General features: G+C 35.3%; 1 protein-coding gene across 2 annotated transcripts in view; it reads left to right on the top strand.

Annotated features, from left to right (window-relative positions):
* ZDHHC13 (zinc finger DHHC-type palmitoyltransferase 13) overlaps positions 1–21,602 on the top strand; it is a 60,606-nt gene that overhangs the window by 4,951 nt on the left and 34,053 nt on the right. Inside the window, exons 2-5 of one of the 2 annotated variants that reach the window (XM_056802033.1) lie at positions 7,054–7,202; positions 8,694–8,816; positions 11,254–11,331; positions 19,718–19,862. In XM_056802033.1, the coding sequence (XP_056658011.1) occupies positions 7,054–7,202; positions 8,694–8,816; positions 11,254–11,331; positions 19,718–19,862 (495 nt within the window). The remainder of the gene's footprint in view (positions 1–7,053; positions 7,203–8,693; positions 8,817–11,253; positions 11,332–19,717; positions 19,863–21,602) is intronic. The other variant, XM_056802034.1, reaches the window with a different exon arrangement.

Raw genomic sequence — 21,602 nt, 5'->3', positions numbered from 1 at the left:
AAGTTCTTTCCCTCCCTGCCATCCTTCCCCTTGCTTGAAAGGCAAGCAATTTGATTTTATATGTGATTTTATATTTGATTACACATGTAATTACACATCTCTATATTAACCATATTTCATAAGAAAACAAAATAAAGTGGATTTTAAAAAAAGCATGTTTTAATCTGCATTCAGAGTTTAGGTGGATAGCATTTTTTCATCATGAATCCCTTGGAAATCATATGTTACAACTTTCCCCAATTGTTTTCAAAAGGTACATATTGGGAGAGAGTAGGGGAATGCCAACCTGAGTATAAATGCTTAATCAAAGGATACCTCAGGATTTGTACAAAGGATGGCTGGTCATCCAATGTAATGCATTTGGAAGGGAGTATGTCAGGTAAAGATGAAAATCAAAGTAGTTACTACCCTATGGAGGAACTTACTAAGCTAAGAAATTTTAACTTAACTCAATATATAATATAATAATAATAATAATTGAAGGATTTTGAGCAGTGACATAAACAAGATCAGATCTGTAAGTGAGAAAGGTCATTTGACAGTATGAAGGATAAATTGCAATAAAGATTGAGTTATAATAGCACAGACACACTTAGGCTTCTACTAGAATGGCAGCAGTAAGAATAAAAAAAGATACAGTACTTAGTAACTGATTGGATATGGAAGGTGAGAGAATAAGAGGATGCAGAGATAACATTGAAGTTTCAAATATGAGTGATGAATGAATAGACATACTATTCACCCAGTCCTTCTATCCAGGATATATCATCTTATTTGTACCTCCTTGGCAGTTATCTACTAGTTCACAGATGGTTCTTCCTTTCTCAAAGAGATTAGTATCTGACTCTCAGTGTTTCTCTCCACCCAAACTTGCTCGTTTCTCCTTATGGACTTTGATGTATATATTGATGTTCCCTCAAAAACTTTGGAGTCCCAAACACCACTTTCCTCAAATTTAGCTTCCTGTATCTTCCTTCATCTCAACCATACCCAAGGATAATCACACACTTGATTTCACCATCACTTACATGTTATACTTTCATGGTTAAGAATTCTGAAAGTCCTTCATCTGCCAAAACCTCTTATCCTTCCATCATACCCCATTCTTTGTCTTTTCCATGGGCTGTACTCCCTCCATCCTTCAGTGTGCTCCCAGGCTCTTAACTCCATTTAGTTAAAATAGTTAAATCACATATTAACATTACTTTTACCTTCCTTGCTCCATTTTCCTGTTGTTGCTCATGCCAAAGCACCTTCTCTTACCCTTTATTGCCCTCACCATCTGCTTCCTCTATTTTAACTCAAGTGCTGGTTACCAGATTTGTTACAAATTTAATTTCTCTAATTTCAGTTAGGCACTCATCAACATAAAGCAATCCTTTTCCTTGGTTGATTCATTATAGCACTAACCACATAGGCTATTCTAAACTTCCTCTTCTTTACTCACTTCACCTTTTTTTTCTTAGCAGAAGGCCCCACCTCATACTTTACTGGGAAAACAGAAGCAATTTGCCAGTCTCACCCCACCCCATCTCAAAACTCTTTGACATCATATCTCTTATCTTTTCCTTTACTACAGTCTCTGATGAAGACCAGCCTCTATACTTACTTGATGTCATTCCTTCCTATCTCATCTAGCAGCTTGCTCTAACATCCTTCCCACCAATCTTCAGTCTCCTTTTATCTACTGATTTTTCCCTTGTTGTCTACAAACATATCTATTAGGTCTTTCTCATCCTTAAAATAAATTCACTTGATCCTACTATCCTTTCAAGTGATTTTTTTATATTTCTCCATCTCCTTTTATAGCCCAAATCCTAGGGAAATACATCTATACTTTCTGCTTCTAGTTCTCCTTTCACTCCTCAACCCCTTGACATTTGGTTTCCAGCCTCACCACTGACCTCAGACTGCTCTCACTAAAGTTGCTGTTGAACTTTTCATCACCAAATTCTATGTCCTTTTCTTATTCTTCACCCTTCTCTTTCATCTCTCATATCCAATTAGTTGTTATGTCCTTGTGATTCTATCTCTATAATGCATCTCACATTTATCCCATTCTCCTTTCACACCACTACCCCCCACCCCTGCCAAGGTCACACCTCACTTCTTTCTTGGACAACAAACAGCAATAATACACATGCTGTAAGATTTGCAAACAGCTTTATGCAACTTTATGAGGTTAATGCTATTATTGTCCCCATTTTACTTTTGAAGGGCTTGCTTAAATAGTAAGTATCTGACATGGGATTTAAAACCAAGGCTTTATAAATCTGAATCCATTGCTCTCTCTGCTATACTGCACTGCCTCCTAACTGATCTCTCTTCTTCACATCTCTCCCTTCAATTCTTGTGAGTAGCTGCCAAAATGATATCCTTAAAAAAACAGGTCTGAACATGTTGTTTTCCTACTCAAGAAATGCCAGTGGCTTTCTCTTGTCTCTAGTGGGAAAAATAGAAACTCCTGTGTTTGGCATTTAAAACCTTTCACATTCTGGCTGTGGCTTCTATTTCTGGGATTATTATACTTTCCTCCCCTTCATGCACCCTGCAGTTCAGCCAGACACACCTGCATGTTCTCCTTTGTACACAATATTCCTTTTTGAATACCTTTTTGAAGCCATGCACAATATTTATATTGTTTTGCTTCTTCACCTTGGCCTCGTAGGACTCCTGCCTGCTTTCAAAGGTGAACTCAAGTGCCATCTCCTATACAGAATCTTTCCACATCCTTCCCACATTATTATTAATTATTATCCCCTCCCAATTGCATTGTAAATAGTTTGTATTTATTTATATGTATACATGCTGTTTCTTGTCATAGAATATAAATGCTTGGAAGACAGAAACTCTTTTTGTCTCTATTCCCAGTGCCCAGAACATTTCCTGGCACATGGTAGCAGTCAGTAAAGGTTTGTGGCAGGATTAAGTGAATCACTAACAGAAATAATAAAATCAGGACAAGTTAGTTTTCAGGAACAGATGCTAAGTTTTGATTCTGATATGCTGGTTTTAAAAGGCAACTGGAATAATAGGATCAGATTTGGGGATGTCTGTGAGAAAAAACAACTGTGAAACTTGGAAGAAATCCATAGACTTGAGAGAGACAGAGAGATTAGGGTAAAAGTCAGAGATGTGAACATTTTAGGAGTACCAAAGAATGTGATTGTCCTCAGCTCCCCCTTTGCAAACTCCCTATAACACTCCTTGTCTATACCATTCATTTGAACAGTTAATCATAGTATACTGCCTTTCATTAATATTTAATTGTTTTATGTGCAAATAACCTATCTACCCAGGCACATTGTTAGATCCTAGAGAGGAGGAACATGCCTTACAATTCTTTTTATATCTTCTTCAGCCCCTGCCTAGCATGATTCTTTATACAAAATTGGTACTCGGCAAGTTCTTGCTGAAGGAGTGATTTAATGAATACTTTGCCTTGGAGTTAATTTGACAATAAAACACCATATGATCATCATCAAATTCTACTTCTCAAATCAGACTAAAATATTAATTTGTAACATACTAAAGTATGGTGAAGAAGAACAAATATGAATCCATAAAATACTTGGAATTTCTGTATTTTAGACTTTGTTCAATGTCTGACATATATTTCTTTGTCTTTTTTATTTTTAAATAATATTTTATTTGATAATTTCCAAGCATTATTCACTAGAGACAAAGATCATTTTCTTTTCCTTCTCCACCCCCCATAGCTGATGCGTGATTCCACTGGGTATCACATGTGTTCTTGATTCGAACCCATTGCCATGTTGTTAGTATTTGCATTAGAGTGTTCATTTAGAGTTTCTCTTCAGACATGTCCCCTCAACCACTGTAGTCAAGCAGTTAGTTTTCATCGGTGTTTTTACTCCCACAGTTTGTCCTCTGCTTGTGGATAGTGTTTTTCTCCTAGATCCCTGCAGATTGTTCAGGGACATTGCATTGACACTAATGGAGAAGTTCATTACGTTCGATTATACCACAGTGTATTAGTCTCTGTGAACAATGTTCTCCTGGTTCTGCTCCTTTCGCTCTACATCACTTCCTGGAGGTTGTTCCAGTCTCCATGGAATTCCTCCACTTTATTATTCCTTTTTGCACAATAGTATTCCATCACCAACAGATACCACAGTTTGTTCATCCATTCCCCAATTGATGGGCATTCCCTCGTTTTCCAATTTTTGGCTACCACAAAGAGCGCAGCTATGAATATTCTTGTACAAGTCTTTTTCCTTATTATTTCGTTGGGGTACAAACCCAGCAGTGCTATGGCTGGATCAAAGGGCAGACAGTCTTTTATCACCCTTTGGGCATAGTTCCAAATTGCCCTCCAGAATGGTTGGATCAGTTCACAACTCCACCAGCAATGAATTAATGTCCCTACTTTGCCACATCACCTCCAGCATTCATTACTTTCCATAGCTGTTATGTTAGCCAATCTGCTAGGTGTGAGGTGATACCTCAGAGTTGTTTTGATTTGCATCACTCTGATTATAAGAGATTTAGAACACTCTCTTTGTCTTTTTAAGGTAGTTAAGTAGCACAAGGGACTGGACCTGCAGTCAAGAAGACCTGAGTTCAGATTGTCCTCAAACACTTAACCTAATCATAATTCCAAACCTCAGCATATATCCCTTAACCTCTTTCAGCCTCAGTTCCTTTAGACTGTAAAATGGGGATCATAGTAGCTCTTACCTCCCATTGTGGTTGTGAAGATTAAATGAGATAATATTTGTAAAGCACTTAGCATAGTACCTGCCACATAGTAGGCTCCGAATACATGCCTGTTCCCTTTTTTCCTTTATCATTCTTATTCATATTTTCTTTTTTTCTCCCATGTTTAATGAATGGCTCAGTTCCTTCTAGATATAGTTCTTCTGTCCACTTGCTTCCATTTATCTGTGATTATAAATAGTAACAGCAGCTAATATTTATATATTGCCTTACATATCTTATTTGATTCTCACAACAAATTCTTACAATTTAATTTTAATCACTATCTTCCTTGCTGTCTAAATTTATTATGATTTGAACAAATATTTCTTTAAAATCTCTATGCAAGAAACTCTGGGAAGGAAGAAAAGAAATAAGGGGGGCTGTGCTAAGGACTTTACAAATATTATCTCATTTGATCTCAACAACAGGCTCAGGAGATAGGTACTGTTATTATCTCTATTTTGCACTTTAGGAAACTGAGGCAAATAGATGTTAAACGCTTGCCTGGGGAAGGTCTAAAGACAGATTTTACCTAAGATCTTCCAACTACCATGCCCAGCCCTCTTATTCCTTGCACCTTGTTTGGAGATACAGAACCTAATAACCAAACATGAATTTATATTTGGGGGCTGGAGATGGGACAGGAAGAAAAATGGTGTTTGCTAATAAGCATGGTGCAAAGGAAGGGGTAATAGATTTCAGAAGAGAACTCACAAAGTGATCATAGAGGGATGAGGAGGGAAGGCCAAGTGGAAGAAATGGCACTTGCCATGAACCTAGAAAAAAATCCTAAACACAGACATTAAGGGGGGAGAATATTCTAGAGATGGGGAACAGTTTGTATAAATATATAGAGGTAGGAGGAGAAATGATGATCTCAGGTAACAACTTTGTGATTCTCAAGGTCTGTTAGAATGGTTCCCAGTTATCTTAAAGATATTCAGTTGACTTTAAGATTAACCAGCCTTATCATTAAAAAGTTATGCCAGTTAAGTTGGCATATAAAAAGTTAAGCTAGTTGGCTTTAGTGAATAGAGTACCAGGACTGGAGATGGGAGGGTCTGGGTTCACATTTGGCCTCAATATACCTCCTAGCTGTGAAATCCTGAGTAAATCACTTAACCCCAATTGTCTAGCCCTTCATGCTCTTCTGTCTTAGAACTGATACTTAATATTGATTCTAAGAGGGTATAGGTTTAAAAGAAATGTAATGTCAGTTGTATGTGATAAAACTTGAGAGCCTAAGTCTAGGAACCTTCAGACTTTAAACCCAGACCCAAAGGAAATCTCTGGATATTTTATTGGTGATGCTATTGAGAGTTTCTTTGATATAAATTAAAGGCCCAGAGAATCAGTACCATGAATAGAGTAATATTTTTAGATCCAATGAAATCCTTTCTTTCCACCCCCATCCCTCCGGCAACCTCCCCAGTAAGTTAGTATATAGATTTTATTTACATGTACAGATTTAGATACCATACTTGGCAGAAAGAAGCACTAAGGCACACCAAATGCTAGGCTTCTTTGCCTAACCAATAAAGGGGGCTCATTTGCTGCATAATTTTCACTTTCTTCAGGGAATTTTGATCAACTCTTATTTGGGACATTTGCACATTCAGACAATGTGACTTAAAAAGCCACATTTAAGTCCCTAGCCCCAATTTTCTCTCCCACTAGCTATTCTTTTTTTTTTTTTGTTTTGTTTTGATTATCATGCGAAACACAATTTCCTACTGGTCATTATTCCCACTGGCTATTCTAATAGAACTATTGACTAGTAGCAAAAATTAAACAGATTTGATTATTTATTCATTATCTTTCCCCTATTCTATCCTCTCAGTGAACCTAAAAGTAACATAGCAGAAAAGTATGTCAAAAGGCATGGATAATGTATAAACTGGATTAGGAAAAATTGTCTTGAATTGCCTTTTTAAAACAATGATTAAGTTAGCCATTCCATATAATTAGAACCCTTTGTAATATTTCTTCCAAAAGCATTCAGGTTAGAAACTTGTATTTAGTTTAATAAATCTAAAAAAAAGGCTATCCCTAAAGATTTCTTAATTCAGTCCAATAGCATCCTTTTGTGATGTTTATATGCAACTTGTGTGATTTTACAGTAATGAACAAAAAAGTATATTAAGCACTTATTGTGTGCCAAGCATTAGAGATTGTTGGCTGTTAAGAAATATGAAGTATACATTCTCTGAAAAATGCTTGACATCAAAATGAATTATTAATTAATATGAATATCTGTAAGAATATATGTTTGCTCAATGGATTACACATGTGATCGATGATTTTATAACCCTTTGCATTGTAAATCTTCAGTGTAGGAATCACAGTCATGGCTCCCATTGGTCTCCAGGGCTTGGTCATCGAAACATCTCTGCACAGGAAAACAGAGAACCAACAAAGGAAAAAGAAGTTTTGCCTCTTATAGAGGACTCTAGTAACTGCGACATTGTGAAAGCTACTCAGTAAGTCCTCTACAGTCACTATTCTTGAGTTAATTTTTAGTGTTGTGCTACTGTATATGCTGTTCCTAATGTTGTTTTGCTACTTTAGCAAAGGATAACAATAACATTCAGGAAAATATAAAAGAAGCCTGCATTTAAAACAAAAAAGAACCTTTAACATTTGGGAATTCATTTATTTGGATATTTATCCAACCTTTATTAAAGTGACCTGAACCTTAATGAAGATGGTCCTAATTGTACTAACAAAAACTTTTGCACATTTGTTGTTGTTCAGTCTTGTTTGACTCTTTGTGACTCTGTGGACAATAGCACACCAGTATTGGCTGCAAAGTTTTCTTGGCAAAGGTCCTGGAGTGGTTTGCCATTTCCTTATTCAGTATATTTAGGCACACAGAGGTTAAATGACTTGCTCAACGTCACATAACTAGTAAATGTCTGAGCTTGAATTGAATTCAACTCTTCTTGACTCTAGCCCTAGCACTTTATCCTCGGAGCCACTTAGCTGCCCCTTTGTACACAGTAAGTAATTAATAAATACTTGCTGATCGATTTAACAAAAAAATTTGAAGATGCATTTAGTGTTAATTTATGGGACAATCAACATATTGGAAATGTCAGTACTTCAAAAGTTCATTGTCAATTGTGCTATCATTCAAAGTACAAGTGCATTTCTTTACAGAAGTGAATTAAAATTCTAAAGGAAACATAAGGAAAAACAAAATAAACAAGTAAATTGATGAAGGTGATTATCACAAAAACTCTTCTGGGACAGACCAAAAATTGAAAATGAGTGAAATGAATATAGAACCTAGACATAGAACCAATAGATCTGGGAAAATTAGAGAATCGGCTCAATTATAGTGGCCTATTAGAGTATTCCTGCAACATTGCCCAGCTGGTTGCTGTCAGGACTCAATAGCCTTGGACCATCAGAAGGAAAGAATTGGCAATAGGAAACATACTTAAAGTAAGGATTCCATAGAAGAATCAGCAACTAATTTATAAAGACAGGTAAAGGTTGATTGAGGAAGAGAAATAAACATTTAAAGAAGAGAACTGCAGTATACTTGGTTACAAAGAAAATTGAGTAAAAATCTACTGAAAAAGATGATGATATTACAATAAATTTAGAAAAGCCACTAATGTGACAATAACAAAACAATCTCCAGAATGGTTCAAAAGAGCAAAGACTTAAGCAAAAATATCACAGAATCATAGAATTTGAGAATTAGAAGGAATCTCGGTGGTCTTCTAGACTAAATCAAATGCAAAGAACCTAGTATAACAAAACCAATAATTGTTATTCTGCTCTCTACTTGAAATTTCCAAGATCTTCAAACTTGTCATCTCACCTTGATTTCTAATTGCAACATTATTCAGCTTCAAGATAGACTACTAAGAATATAAACCTCTTTAGAGGTCACATTTTAGTGTTTGAAATGCTTTTAAGTGATGTCCAGTGACATAGATGTGAATATTTCCTTGTTTTAGATATGGGATTTTCGAGAGATGTAAGGAGTTGATAGAAGCTGGATATGACGTCAGACAACCAGACAAAGAAAATGTATCTCTTTTACACTGGGCTGCTATAAATAACAGACTGGATCTTGTAAAGTAAGACTGGGCAATTATGTTTCATAAATGTCTCTGTTTCTTTGTTAAAGATTATTTCCCTTTTCCCTTTCTTGCTTTCCTTGTGTGAATTTTCTCTTATTTGAAGCATAAGTATAAATGATGACCCATGACTTTGGGCCTCAGAAATTCTTTATCATCATTTGCTGAGAATGTGAATTTTGACAACCTGTTAATCACATTAGTGTGAACATAAATACAAAATGTGAGTACCAAAAGTGTAAAGTCTTTCAAGAAGGAAAAACAACTGCCTTTTATGAAAACTGATAACTTGAATATAGTTTAATTGTGATCTTACAACATTTTACATTTGGGAGGCATTATCAGAAGATGGTTGAGAGAATTTTTAACTGAACTTTTAATAAAAATTTTAAATTCTGTTTTTATTACACTGCTACTTACCCATGATCCTTTTTATTTCTATAATGTACATATTCTACCATTCTGTCATTTACTAGCATAAGTTTAGATAGAATAAGTTTTCACTTAGGGTCATAATCTTTTTTTACAAGTTAGGTAATTATAGAAAAAAATTGTATTATTTTCATCACATACACAGTGCACTCTTAAATAAGTATCTGGAAATGACTCATTGTGCTTTTTTGGACTATCTCTTAATGAACAATTTAGTAGTCTTTTCTCATTCTTCATTCTTCTTGACCTCTGCAACATGTGATGCTGCCAGCCACTTTCTTCTTCTTGAGTTCTCATACCATTACTGTCTCCTGGTTTTCTTCATATGTGCCCTACATCTTTTCATTTGCTTTTGCTGGATCATCATCCATGCTCCACTTACTGTACTTGATGTACCCATGGGCCCACTCTTGGATTCTTCCTTCCTCTCCCATCTCCTTCCCACATCATTAACTATGTGTTGGACCTGTCTAAATAGATGTCAACATGTCCGTAGCAGAATTTATTATCTTTGCAATTGTAACATCCCCTTTTCCTAATAGTACTTTTTTCTGTTGAAGGTACCATAATCCTTCTGGTCACAAAAAGGGTCCTTGTTGATGCCTTTCTCACTTTCACCCTTGATATCCAAATAGTTGACAAATTTTGTCAGTTGTACCAGTGTAATATCTCTTATTACCTTCTCTTTCTTTGTATTCACACATTTACTCTACTTCATTTCTTTATCACATCTCATTAGATTATTACAATTGTAAGTTTACTACTCTATTCATTTCTAGTCTTTTCCCTCTCTAAACCATTTTCCACATGGTTTGTATTCTAAAGTTTTAGATCTGACTATCTCTCCCAAGCTTGAGAAAGTCAAATTTATCCCAGGGATTCTCTCATCCCTAGAGTAAAAGACAAATTCCTCCATTGGAATTGGCTGGCATTTTAAGCCCTTCATAATCTTATTCCTGCCAGATTCTAGGTTTACTGAACATTACTCTCCTTTATGCACTCTAATCACCACTAAACTCATCTGCTTTCTGTTCTGTACACAACATTCCACCTATCTCCCACTTGTATGACTCTGCACAAACTCATGTCTGGAATTAGCTCCCTCCTCATTTCTGCTTTATAAAAGCCTTAGCTTCTTTCAAATCTCTGCTTACCTACTAACTCTTTTATTAAAAGAGGCCTGTCCTGATCTCTGTATTTGCTAGTACCCTCACTGCTCCATCATTACTTTGTATTTTTTTCATATATAGTTTGTGATTACTTTTCTGCATCCATGCTACCTGCACTCAATAGAATGCAAACTCCTGAGGACAAAGATTTTTTCATTTTCCCTATTACCTTTCACAGTGCCTGGTGCATAATGGATGCTTAATAAATCTTCATTGCATATTATCATAAATGTGAGATGTAAGAACAGAGTAATGTCTCTTGTTTCCTTGGGCCACATAAAAAAGTCTTCTTTAATAAACTGTTACCCAAAGCATCAAATCTATTTCAAAAAGATATATTTTATCTTATTTTAAGAAGTTTTCACAACTGCCTCAGAAAAGATGAGAGCAGTATTCAAACTTTTCTGATTTTTCAACTTTGATAATAGCACTGATGAGAAATCAAATCCATTATTAAAATTGATATGATCTATTTTTTCTCTTATCATGTTAAGACTGCATCATGTGTAATGGTAATACATATAATAAAATGTTTTAGGGATGAAGCATATCAAGGTTGATTTGGATAGTGAGAATATGCAGAGAACAGGAATCAAATGTGTAACTGAAGTTATAACTGAAAATTAATTATAACCAGAGCCATTAGTTACTAGCCAAGAATATTTGACCAGAATAGACACAAGGCTCTAGGAAGATTTTTTTCCCCAAGTTCAATAGAGCTGAAAATGTATTTTCTTTTAGCAAATATTATCTTTGTCAACACTTATTGCAACTCTAATTAGCATATTTCTTTATATGAATTCTGAATTTTAATGGATTTGAATTTTCCTACACAGGTTTTATATTTCAAAGGGTGCTGTTGTAGATCAGTTGGGTGGAGACTTAAATTCCACCCCTCTTCATTGGGCTATCAGGTGAGAGTTTTCTAACGGTGAGCTTCCGTTTATGTTGTTTTTTAACATTTGCAGGCTCTTTGCTCATAACAAAATTGTGAGTTAAGTGCAAATATTATCTCTATCTTATAATTGACTACACTTAGGCTCAGGAAATGGGTCACCCACTGAGTCAGGATTATCACTGACATTTGACAGACAGACATTTGAATCCATGTTCCACTTAACCACACTATCTCAGAAACAGTTGTTCAGGCTACATGTCTTATCTTCTAAATATTATGAGCAGTTTTAATGATGTTTTTTTCAGGTTATCCTAAATTTTTTATTGGTTCCTCTGTTCTTCTGTTACAATGAAGGGTTCAGTTAGGACTGTAAGACTCAAAATACATATCACTCAACTTTGTTCCCACAAATGTTTTGAATAATGAATCATGAGAGGCAGCAGAAAATGTGGTACATAGAGGGCTAGCCCCAGAGCCAGGAAGATCTGGGCTCAATTCTTTCCTCCAATAAACATTGTGTCACCCTGGGCAAACATTTTTATTCTTAGTGCCCTAAATAATTTTCCTTTTTTTAAAATTAAGTTTATTTAATTAATTTAGAATATTTTCCCATGGTTACGATTCACATTCTTTCAATCTCCTCCCTACCCCCTCCCGCAGCCAGCAAGCAATTCCACTGGTTTTTTTACATGTGTCATTGATTAAGACCCATTTCCATATTATATTTACAATAGAGTGATCGTTTAGAGTCTGCATCCTCAATTATGTTCCTATCGAACCATGTGATCAAGCAGTTGTTTTTCTTCTCTGGACATGGATAGTGTGCTTTTTCATAAGTCCCTCAGAATTGGCCTGGATCATTGTATTGCTGGTAGTAGAAAAGTTCATTACATTTGATTGTGCCACAGTGTATCCATCTCTGTGTACAATGTTCTCCTGGTTCTGCTCCTTTCACTCTGCATCACTTCCTGGAGGTCATTACAATTTACTTGGAATCCCTCCAGTTGATTATTCCTTTGAGCACAATAGTATTCCATCACCAACAGATACCACAATTTATTTAGCCATTCCCCAATCAGACAGAGGACATCCCCTCATTTTCAGTTTTTTGCCACCACAAAGAGCACAGCTATGAATATTCTTGTACAAGTCTTTTTCCTTATTAACTCTGGGGTACAAACCCAGCAGTACTATGGCTGGATCAAAGGGCAGGCAGCCTTTTAAAGCCCTTTGGGCATAGTTCCAATTTGACTTCCAGAATGGTTGGATCAATTCACAATTCCACCAGCAATGCATTAGTGTCCCAATTTTGCCACATCCCCTCCAACATTTATTATTTTCCTTTGCTGTCATATTAGCCAATCTGCTAGGTTGTGAGATGGTACCTTAGAGTTGTTTTGATTTTCATTTCTCCAATTATAAGAGATTTAGAACATTTTTTCATGTGTTTATTAATAGTTTTGATTTCTTTGTCCAAAAATTGTATATTCATATCCTTTGCCCCTTTGTCAAATGGGGAATGGCTTGATTTTTTGTACAATTGATTTAGCTCTTTATAAGTTTGAATAATTAGACCTTTGTTAGAGGTTTTTGTTATAAAGATTTTTTCCCCAATTTGCTGCTTCCCTTCTAATTTTGGTTGTATTGGTTTTATTTGTACAAAACCTTTTAATTTAATGTAATAAAAATTATTCATTTTACATTTTGTAATATTCTCTATCCCTTCCTTGGTCTTAAAATTTTCCCTTCCCCATAGATCTGACAGGTATACTATTCTATGTTCACCTAATTTATTTATAGTTTCTTTATATTTAAGTCATTCACTCATTCTGAATTTATCTTGGTGTAGGGTGTGAGATGTTGATCTAAACCAAATCTCTCCCATACTGTTTTCCAATTTTCCCAGAAGTTTTTGTCAAATGGTAGGTTTTTGTCCCCAAAGTGGGGATCTTTGGCTTTATCATACACTATCTTGCTGAGGTCATTTACGCCAAGTCTATTCCATTGATTGTCCCTTCCATCTCTTAGTACCATATTGTTTTGATGACTGCTACTTTATAGTACAGTTTAAGATCTGGTACTGCTAGGCCTCATCCTTCACATTTTTTTCTCATTATTTCCCTTGATATTCTTGATCTTTTTGTTCTTCCAAATGAACTTTGTTATAATTTTTCCTAATTCAGTAAAACAGTTTCTTGGTAGCTTGATATGGCACTGAATAAGTAAATTAATTTGGGTAGGATTTTCATTTTTATTATGTTAGCTTGTCCTACCCATGAACAATTAACGTTTTTCTAATTGATTAGATCTAGTTTTAATTGTGTGGAAAATGATTTGTAGGTGTATTCATTTAATTCTTGGGTTTGTCTTAAAGATTCCTAAATATTTTATATTGTCTAGTGTGATTTTATATGGAATTTCCCTTTCTAACTTCTGCTGCTGAATTTATGTAGAAATGATGATGATTTATGTGGGTTTATTTTGTATCCTGCAACTTTTCTGAAGTTGTTATTTCCACTAGCTTTTTAGTTGATTCTCTAGGATTCCTTAAGTAGACCATCATATCTACAAAGAGTGATAGTTTATTGCCTGTTTTAATTTCTTTTTCTTCTCTAATTGCTACTTGCTAGTGTTTCTAGTACAATATTAAATAATAGAGGCAATAATGGGCCTCCTTGCTTCACTCCTAATTTTATTGGGAAGGCTTCTAATTTATCCCCAGTGCAGATGATGTTTGCTGATGGTTTTAAATATATACTGTTTCTTAATTTTAGGAAAGACCCTTCTATTGCTATACTTTCTAGTTTTTTCAATAGGAATGAGTATTGTATTTTGTCAAAGGCTTTTTCTGCATATATTGAGATAATCATGTGATTTATGTTGGTTTGGTTGTTGAAACCGTCTTTGCATTCTTGGTATAAAGCCCACCTGATCATAGTGAATAACCTCTGTGATCACTTGCTGGAGTCTTTTTGCTAGTATTCTATTTAAGATTTTTGCATCTAAGTTCATTAAGGAGATTGATCTGTAGTTTTCTTTCTCTGTTTTTGGTCTTCCTGGCTTTGGAATCAGTACCATATTTGTGTCATAAAAGGAATTTGGTAGAACTCCTTCTTTGCTTATTTTGTCAAATAGTTGTATTGGGTTGGGATTAGTTGTTCTTTAAATTTCTGATAGAATTCACTTGTGAATCCATCTGGCCTTGTGGAATTTTTCTTAGGGAGTTCTTTGATGGCTTGTTCAATTTTGATTTCTGATATAGGATTATTCAAGTATTCTATTTCCTCTTCTGTTAATCTAGGCCGTTTATATTTTTGTAAATATTCATCCATATCACCTAGATTGCCATATTTGTTGCCACGTAATTGGGCAAAATAGGTCTTAATAATTGCCTTCATTTCCTCATCATTAGAGGTGAGGTCTCCCTTTTATCTTTGATACTGTTAATTTGGTGTTCTTCCTTCTTTTTTAATTAGATTAACCAGTACTTTATTTTATTTATTTTTTCCAAAGTACTAGCTTCTAGTCTCATTTATTAATTCAATAGTTCTTTTATTTTCAATCTTATTAATTTTTCCTTTAATTTTTAGGATTTTCAATTTAGTTTATATCTGGAGATTTTAAATTTGTTTTCTTTCTAATTTTTTAATTTGCATGCCTAATTCATCGACTTCTTCCCACTTTTGATTTGTTAATATATGCACTCAGGGATATAAATTTTCTCCTAATTATTGCTTTGGCTGGATCCCATAGATTTTGATATGGTGTCTCCTCATTGTCATTCTCTTCAATAAAATTATCAATTGTTTCTATGATTTGTTCTTTAACCAACCAGTTTTGGAGAATCATATTATTTAATTTCCAATTAATTTTTGATTTGCCTTTCCATGTATCCTTACTAATTATTTTTATTATATTTTGATCTGAAAAGTCTGCATTTATTATTTATTCTTTTTTTGCATTTGTTTTCAATGTTTTTATGCCCCAGTAAATGGTCAGTCTTTGTCAATGTGCCATGTGCTGCTGAAAAGAAGGTGTATTCCTTTTTGTCCCTATTTATTTTTCCACATATCTATTGTGATAGAGGCTAGCATTAGAGAAAAAGTGCCAGAGTGAAGAGCATGTGGAATTTGATCACCTCGATGGGGGAGGGGCCCCAGGAGGGGAATCCTTAGGAGAGAAGACTCTGGCTGGGAAAGCAGTGAGTGGTCTCTCAGTCTTGAGAGGTCGAAGAGAGAAAATCAGGTTGACTCACCCCTGGGCAAGAGGAGCTGAGGTAAAGTCTGCTTAGGTTTCTCTTCAGAAAGTCCCTTCAATTGGGAAGTGTTGGGGGGAAGGATTTCTAGTCACCAGCAGGAAAAATGAGTAACCCTCAGGAGAAAGTCTTTATCTACATTCTCTCTTCAACGACTCAAGACCGAGAGATCACTCACTGTTTTCCTAGCCAGAGTCTTCTCTCCTCAGGATTCCCCTCCTAGGGCCCCTCCCCCGTCGAGGTGATCAATTTCACATACTCTTCACTCTGGCACTTTTTCTCTAGTGCCAGCCTCTATCACACTTAACTTTAATTTTTCCAAGATTTCATTGATATCTCTTACCTCTTTCTTCTTTATGTTTTGGTTTGATTATCTAGATCTGATAGAGGAAGGTTTAGGTCTCCCACTAGTATAATTTTCCTATCTATTTCTTCCTTGAGCTCCACTAGTTTCTCCTTTAGAAATTTGGATACTATACCATTTGGTGCATAAATGTTGAAAACTTATATTTCCTCATTGGCTATACTGCCTTTTATCAGGATGTAATTACCTTCCCTATCTCTTTTAACTAGATCTATTTTTGCTTTGGCTTTGTCAGATATTATGATTGTGACTCCTGCCTTCTTTTTCTCAGTTGATGCCCAATAGATTTGGCTCCATTCTCTTACCTTTACCTTGTGTGTTTCTACCTGCCTCATGTGTGTTTCTTGTAGACAACATATGGTAGGATTTTGGTTTCTAATCCACTCTGCTATTTGCTTCTGTTTTATGGGTGAGTTCATGCCATTCACATTCAGAGTTATCATTACCATCGATGTATTCCCCATCATTTTTATTTCCTCTCCTAGTCCTGCCCTTTCTTCTTTCACTATTTTCTTCTATACCAGTGTTTTGCTTTTAATCAGTCCCCCTAATCTTCACCCTTATTTCATTTCCCTTCCCACCCTCTCCCTTCTTATTCCCCTCTTATTTTTCTTTATAGTGTATATTAAATTCCCTCCCTCCTCTCTTTCCCTCCCTTTTGGTAATCCCTGCCCCACTCACCCCTGCCTTGGTTTTTCCCTTTCAACTTCCCTGTAGGGTAAGATAGAATTCTATACCTCAGTGGATCTAGATGCTCTTCCCTCTTAGAATTGGTTCCACCGAGAGCGAAGTTTAAGTATTACCTATTAGCACTCTCTTCCTCTCCCTAAATAATTTTATAAGGCTCTTAAGTTGGAGATAAGGGCCTGACCCTGAACTGGTAAAGGGAGTTTTCTCATCAGTGAGTACCCTATAGCAAGGAAATCCTTGTCCAGTTTCTGCCCTTATAGTTAATTACATAGAGAACTGCCATTTCTGTACTATTGTCCTCACACAATGTGTGTCCATTTGGAAACCTTCATCTGTGAATTAAAAGACACTTTGTGATCCACAAATCAGACTTTAAGTATATTTATCCCAAATGGCTTAGCTGTGTTGACATTGTTTAAGGAACAGATAGACCCCCAAAGATACCAGAGCCTCTGGTATCCACCCAGTGCAGGTCTATAATTTAAAAGTTACTTTTTAGTGGCTTCCTGTCAAAGTTCCCTTTTACCACTTCATTGCTAATTTGAAAACATTGGGTTAGATAAATGAGTTAGATCAATATAAATATATTCATAAGGGTGGCTAGCCTTCATAAACACCAGCTCCACCTTTCTGAAGTGCTATTAGGCCATCTAGTTCATCATGTGTGGGGGCCACAGTTCAACAGTGTTATTTTTCAACTCTTGTTATGTTAACAGATCTTCTCCAGAAGTCCTTCTTGGGTGTTTGCCTCACTGTGGCATGCAAATGATCCCAGGTTCATGAAAACCCTGTCAGCAGAGCCCAAGTTCTGATAGGTCTTTCCATATTTAAAAGGCTTTGAGTATGAATATGAGGAGAAGAGACTTTATATCTGTCCCTCAAGAATTAGGACTAAGTTCAATGAGTTCAAGAGTAGATTGGTTATAGGGTAATGAATTTTTTGTCTATGGCAACTTTTGAAGAAAATATTGACCATATGCTGACTTAAGCCATGGAAATTACTGGCTTCTAAACCAATGAAGAACACCAGCATTACAACTACCTACTTGTTTAGCATCTTTCCATTTCTTACAAAATAAGCCCACTTTAATGATTCTCCAAGCTTGAAATAGAAAGAAGTTGCCTGGGAGACTGAGACAGAAAATAGAATTGTTAGTAACTTTTTCATGGTTCCCAGGCAAATACTTATTAGAAAGATAACCTAAGCTGATAAAATATGCTCACATATTCTTGAAAAATAATATACCTTACAATGTTGCTGTCTCTTGAATTTAAACATCTGTCTTGTCAATGCTATAAAAAGCCTAAATGAAGTATAAGAAATGTCAAAGTTATATTTGGCATAAATTGTTTTCCTGTAACATCAGATGTCAGCATGTTAACTATTAAAATCTTAGAATCACAGATCTTCAGAGTTGGAAGGGAACTCAGATCATCTAGTATCATTGATATCCAAATGTGAATCTCTCCCATCTTCCCATCCTCCACTTCAAGGTAGCCACAGATGGGAGACTCACTGCCTTATGCTTTTGGACAGTTCCAAATTTTTCTGAATATCAAACTAAATTCTCTCCAAAGCTTCTACCTGTTAGTCTTACTTCTGCCCTCTGGTGTCAGAAAAGGCAATTTTAATTAAACTTTCACATGACAGCCATTTAAATATTTTAAAGACAGCTCTGAAGTTGCTTCTTTGGTTTAAATATGCTTACTTCTTTCAACACATATAAAAGGGCACAATTTCCAGGTCCTTTGAAGTCTTGATTGCTCTCCTGGCTATACCTAACTTACTTATGCTTTTCTTAAAATGTGGTGCCTGGAACTAAACACAGTACTATGGAAGGAATAGGACTAGAATTACCCATGATTCCCAGGCTTATAATATAGCATAATAGAGTAGTCTTTTTGGACCCTGTGATATAGTCTTGACTCCATTGATCTGACTGACTATTTAAATTCCCAGCTCTTCTTTACATGAATTACTTTTTAGCTTTGCTTTCTTCATCCTGAACTTATATTGTTGATTTTTTCAAACCAAATGTAGCTTGATGTGTTGGATTAAAACATTGGACTTGGAGTCAGGAAAACCTAAGTTCAGATTCAGACTCAGGAACTTATTAGCTGTGAGAACCTGGGCAAGTCATATAAGCTCTCTTATTCTCAGTGTTTTCTTCCATAAAATGGAGGTGAAAATAGAAACTTCACAGGGTTGCTTTGAGGAACAAATGGGATATTGTATGAAAAACACATCGCAAACTTTAAAGCATTATGTAAATGTTAACTATCATAATTTCATTTTATTGGATCTAATTAAAATTGTTTTTGGATCCCATTTCTATCATCCAATATGTTATCTTTCTTTCCTGTTCCATATAAATCACAGATTTGACCTGCATACCATATTAATCTTAATTATTAATTAGAATATTGAACAGCAGAGAACCAAAAACAAATCCCTGGAAGTATTCTATTAGAAACTTCCCTTATGATTTATAAGATCATAGATTTTGAAGGGAACTAAGATATCTAATCCAAACTTCATTTTACACATGAGGAAACTGAGGACCACAAAGGTTAAATGACTTCTTTACGGTCACACAGATAGCAAATAACAGTCCTGGGATTTGAACCCAGGTGATCTGACTCCAAATCTTGTGTTCTTTGACAATCAATCACTTCCCAAAGCTATTAGTTCCATGCCCACAGGTTCTTCATCTAACTCTCCTGTCTACAAGGATAGCCTGAGAATTACTGTCAGTAGTGTATTGACCAAGCACACATATTGACAATATGCATATATTTCCCAGGAGTGGCTGGCATTGGCAAACTCCACCTCCATATCTTTTTGCAGTACTGTTAGGTCAGGTCGTCTGATTCATCACCTGCTTACAAATCATCCATTGTATATGAGTTTGATTCCTACATTTTAGGTGTCTACAGGAATGAAAACAACTTTTCATGTGTATGTAATCTGCTCCGATGTATTTGTTTCTAACTTAAATCTTTCATGACTCATATAAGGTGATTAAAGTAACATGTGCTTTTTTCCTTCATAGGATAAAATTCAACAGTAATTTTTTTTGTCTTCCTTTACAGACAAGGACATTTGCCCATGGTAATATTGTTATTACAGTGTGGTGCAGATCCCACACTCATTGATGGAGAAGGATTTAGTGGTATCCATCTGGCAGTATTATTTCAGCATATGCCTGTCATAGCATATCTCATCGCAAAGGGTCAGGTATGGTTTTGAAATTTACCTTATATTTTAACCGTTATAAATTGGAAAGATTCTAATTATTAATCAACTTTCAAAGTAGGACTTAAATCTCTACCACAAAAGTAATCTCATGGCTCATCTTGATATTTTGAGGTGACCCAGCCTTCTCAAAGCCATGAGAACAATACAAAACTCTGTCAGGTTCAGCTAAATTGGAAAGACTTTGAAAATGGTCTCAGTCACAGATGAAGTATGCTGTCTGAGGACTAGTTTAGCCAAATGTGGAAAGGCTCATTATTAGAGAGTCAGTCATTAGGCAATGGTGATCCATGAACTATAAAAATTCCAAGTGGCCCTGATTCCATAAAATGGAGAAAAATGGGTACTAAGTATATAACACAGTTATTAATGTGATATTGTTTTTATTTAAAGGCTAATGTATTGGTAGAATGCTCAAGAAATAAATCATATCTGCTTTAATATTCTTGCTATAAATGTAATTGGTAAATATAAAGTAATTATAGCAAATGAAAAGACAGTTCATAATTTCTCATCAGAGAAGTAAATAATAGGATTGTCAGGACTGGTTTTATCATGCCCGTTGAGGCAATAAGAATCATTTTGTGAGTTCTTTGATCATGTTAACAAGGATGCATAAGCACATAGACCACCATGAAAATACTTAGAGCTTATGAGCCCATACATATTGCAGAAGATAAAGTAGAAACATTCTATAAAGAATTTGAAGAAATCCTTGCAATCAAGTGCAATATGTGCAGTGATATTTGGTGACATCAGAGTGAAGATGGGTACAGAAAGAGAAAAGCTGAAAATGATATGGTAAAAATAAAAAAGTCAAAAGGCTTGTTTATATATACTTAAAAGCTTCTTGCCTGTTTAACATGAAAACTTCCTTCAAGGTGAGTATCAGCTACAGGGAACACTGAATAACTGAACAATTGAAAAAATGTTAATAGTTATCATATAAGAGAATCGCCTACTTGTGAGCTATCAGGTCATAGACAAGAAGCAAAAGTACAAATTGAGACAAAAATTACAATAAAGAGTGAAAATGAGAAAGCAATAATGCATGTAATTACAACAGCATTAATCTGACCTTTTAAACAAGCTTCTGATTATGAAAAATGAGAAGACAAAAGAAGATTAAAAAGTTCATGAGATTCCTTTGATAAGTTTATGTGACACAAAAGCCTTGTCACCCACAAGAAGGCCAAAAGACCCTGGTAATAGCTTAAAAGAAATTAATGCCATGCCTAGGAAAATATGTAGTAGCCAAGATCAACACTAGATTAGAATAAAAGCTTATTTACTACAATGAAGGAAAATGACAAGATGAGGAAGTATCAGCCCACAAAATAGAGAAAAAATTGTTGAAGAAACGAGCCTACTGGACACTTTGATATAAGATTACTAAGCCAGACCATCCCAAGACTGTTAATAGGTAAGAGTAGAAGGAGGATAATAAAATAGGACATGAAACAAGATAGTAGAATCACTACCTTTGGACTGTACTACCTCAATAGCCAATTGAAAAAATGGTAATGACATAAGATAAAGTTGGAAAAATAGATGACTCTCACTATCTACATATATGGCAAATTTTTAAAGATTTTTTGAATTTGATTTTTAAAATATCTCAAAGTGGGTAATATTCCAAAAGAAAGGAACATAGTATGGATGATACTGTTTCTTGGTTTCATTACATTCTCTATGGATGGTAAGGTCCTTTGGATGCTCTCT

The sequence above is a fragment of the Monodelphis domestica genome, chromosome 6, assembly GCF_027887165.1.
Source record: "Monodelphis domestica isolate mMonDom1 chromosome 6, mMonDom1.pri, whole genome shotgun sequence".
NCBI lineage: Eukaryota > Metazoa > Chordata > Mammalia > Didelphimorphia > Didelphidae > Monodelphis > Monodelphis domestica.
Note: the sequence above shows the minus strand (reverse complement) of the source record. Positions and strands in the feature narration are given on the sequence as shown.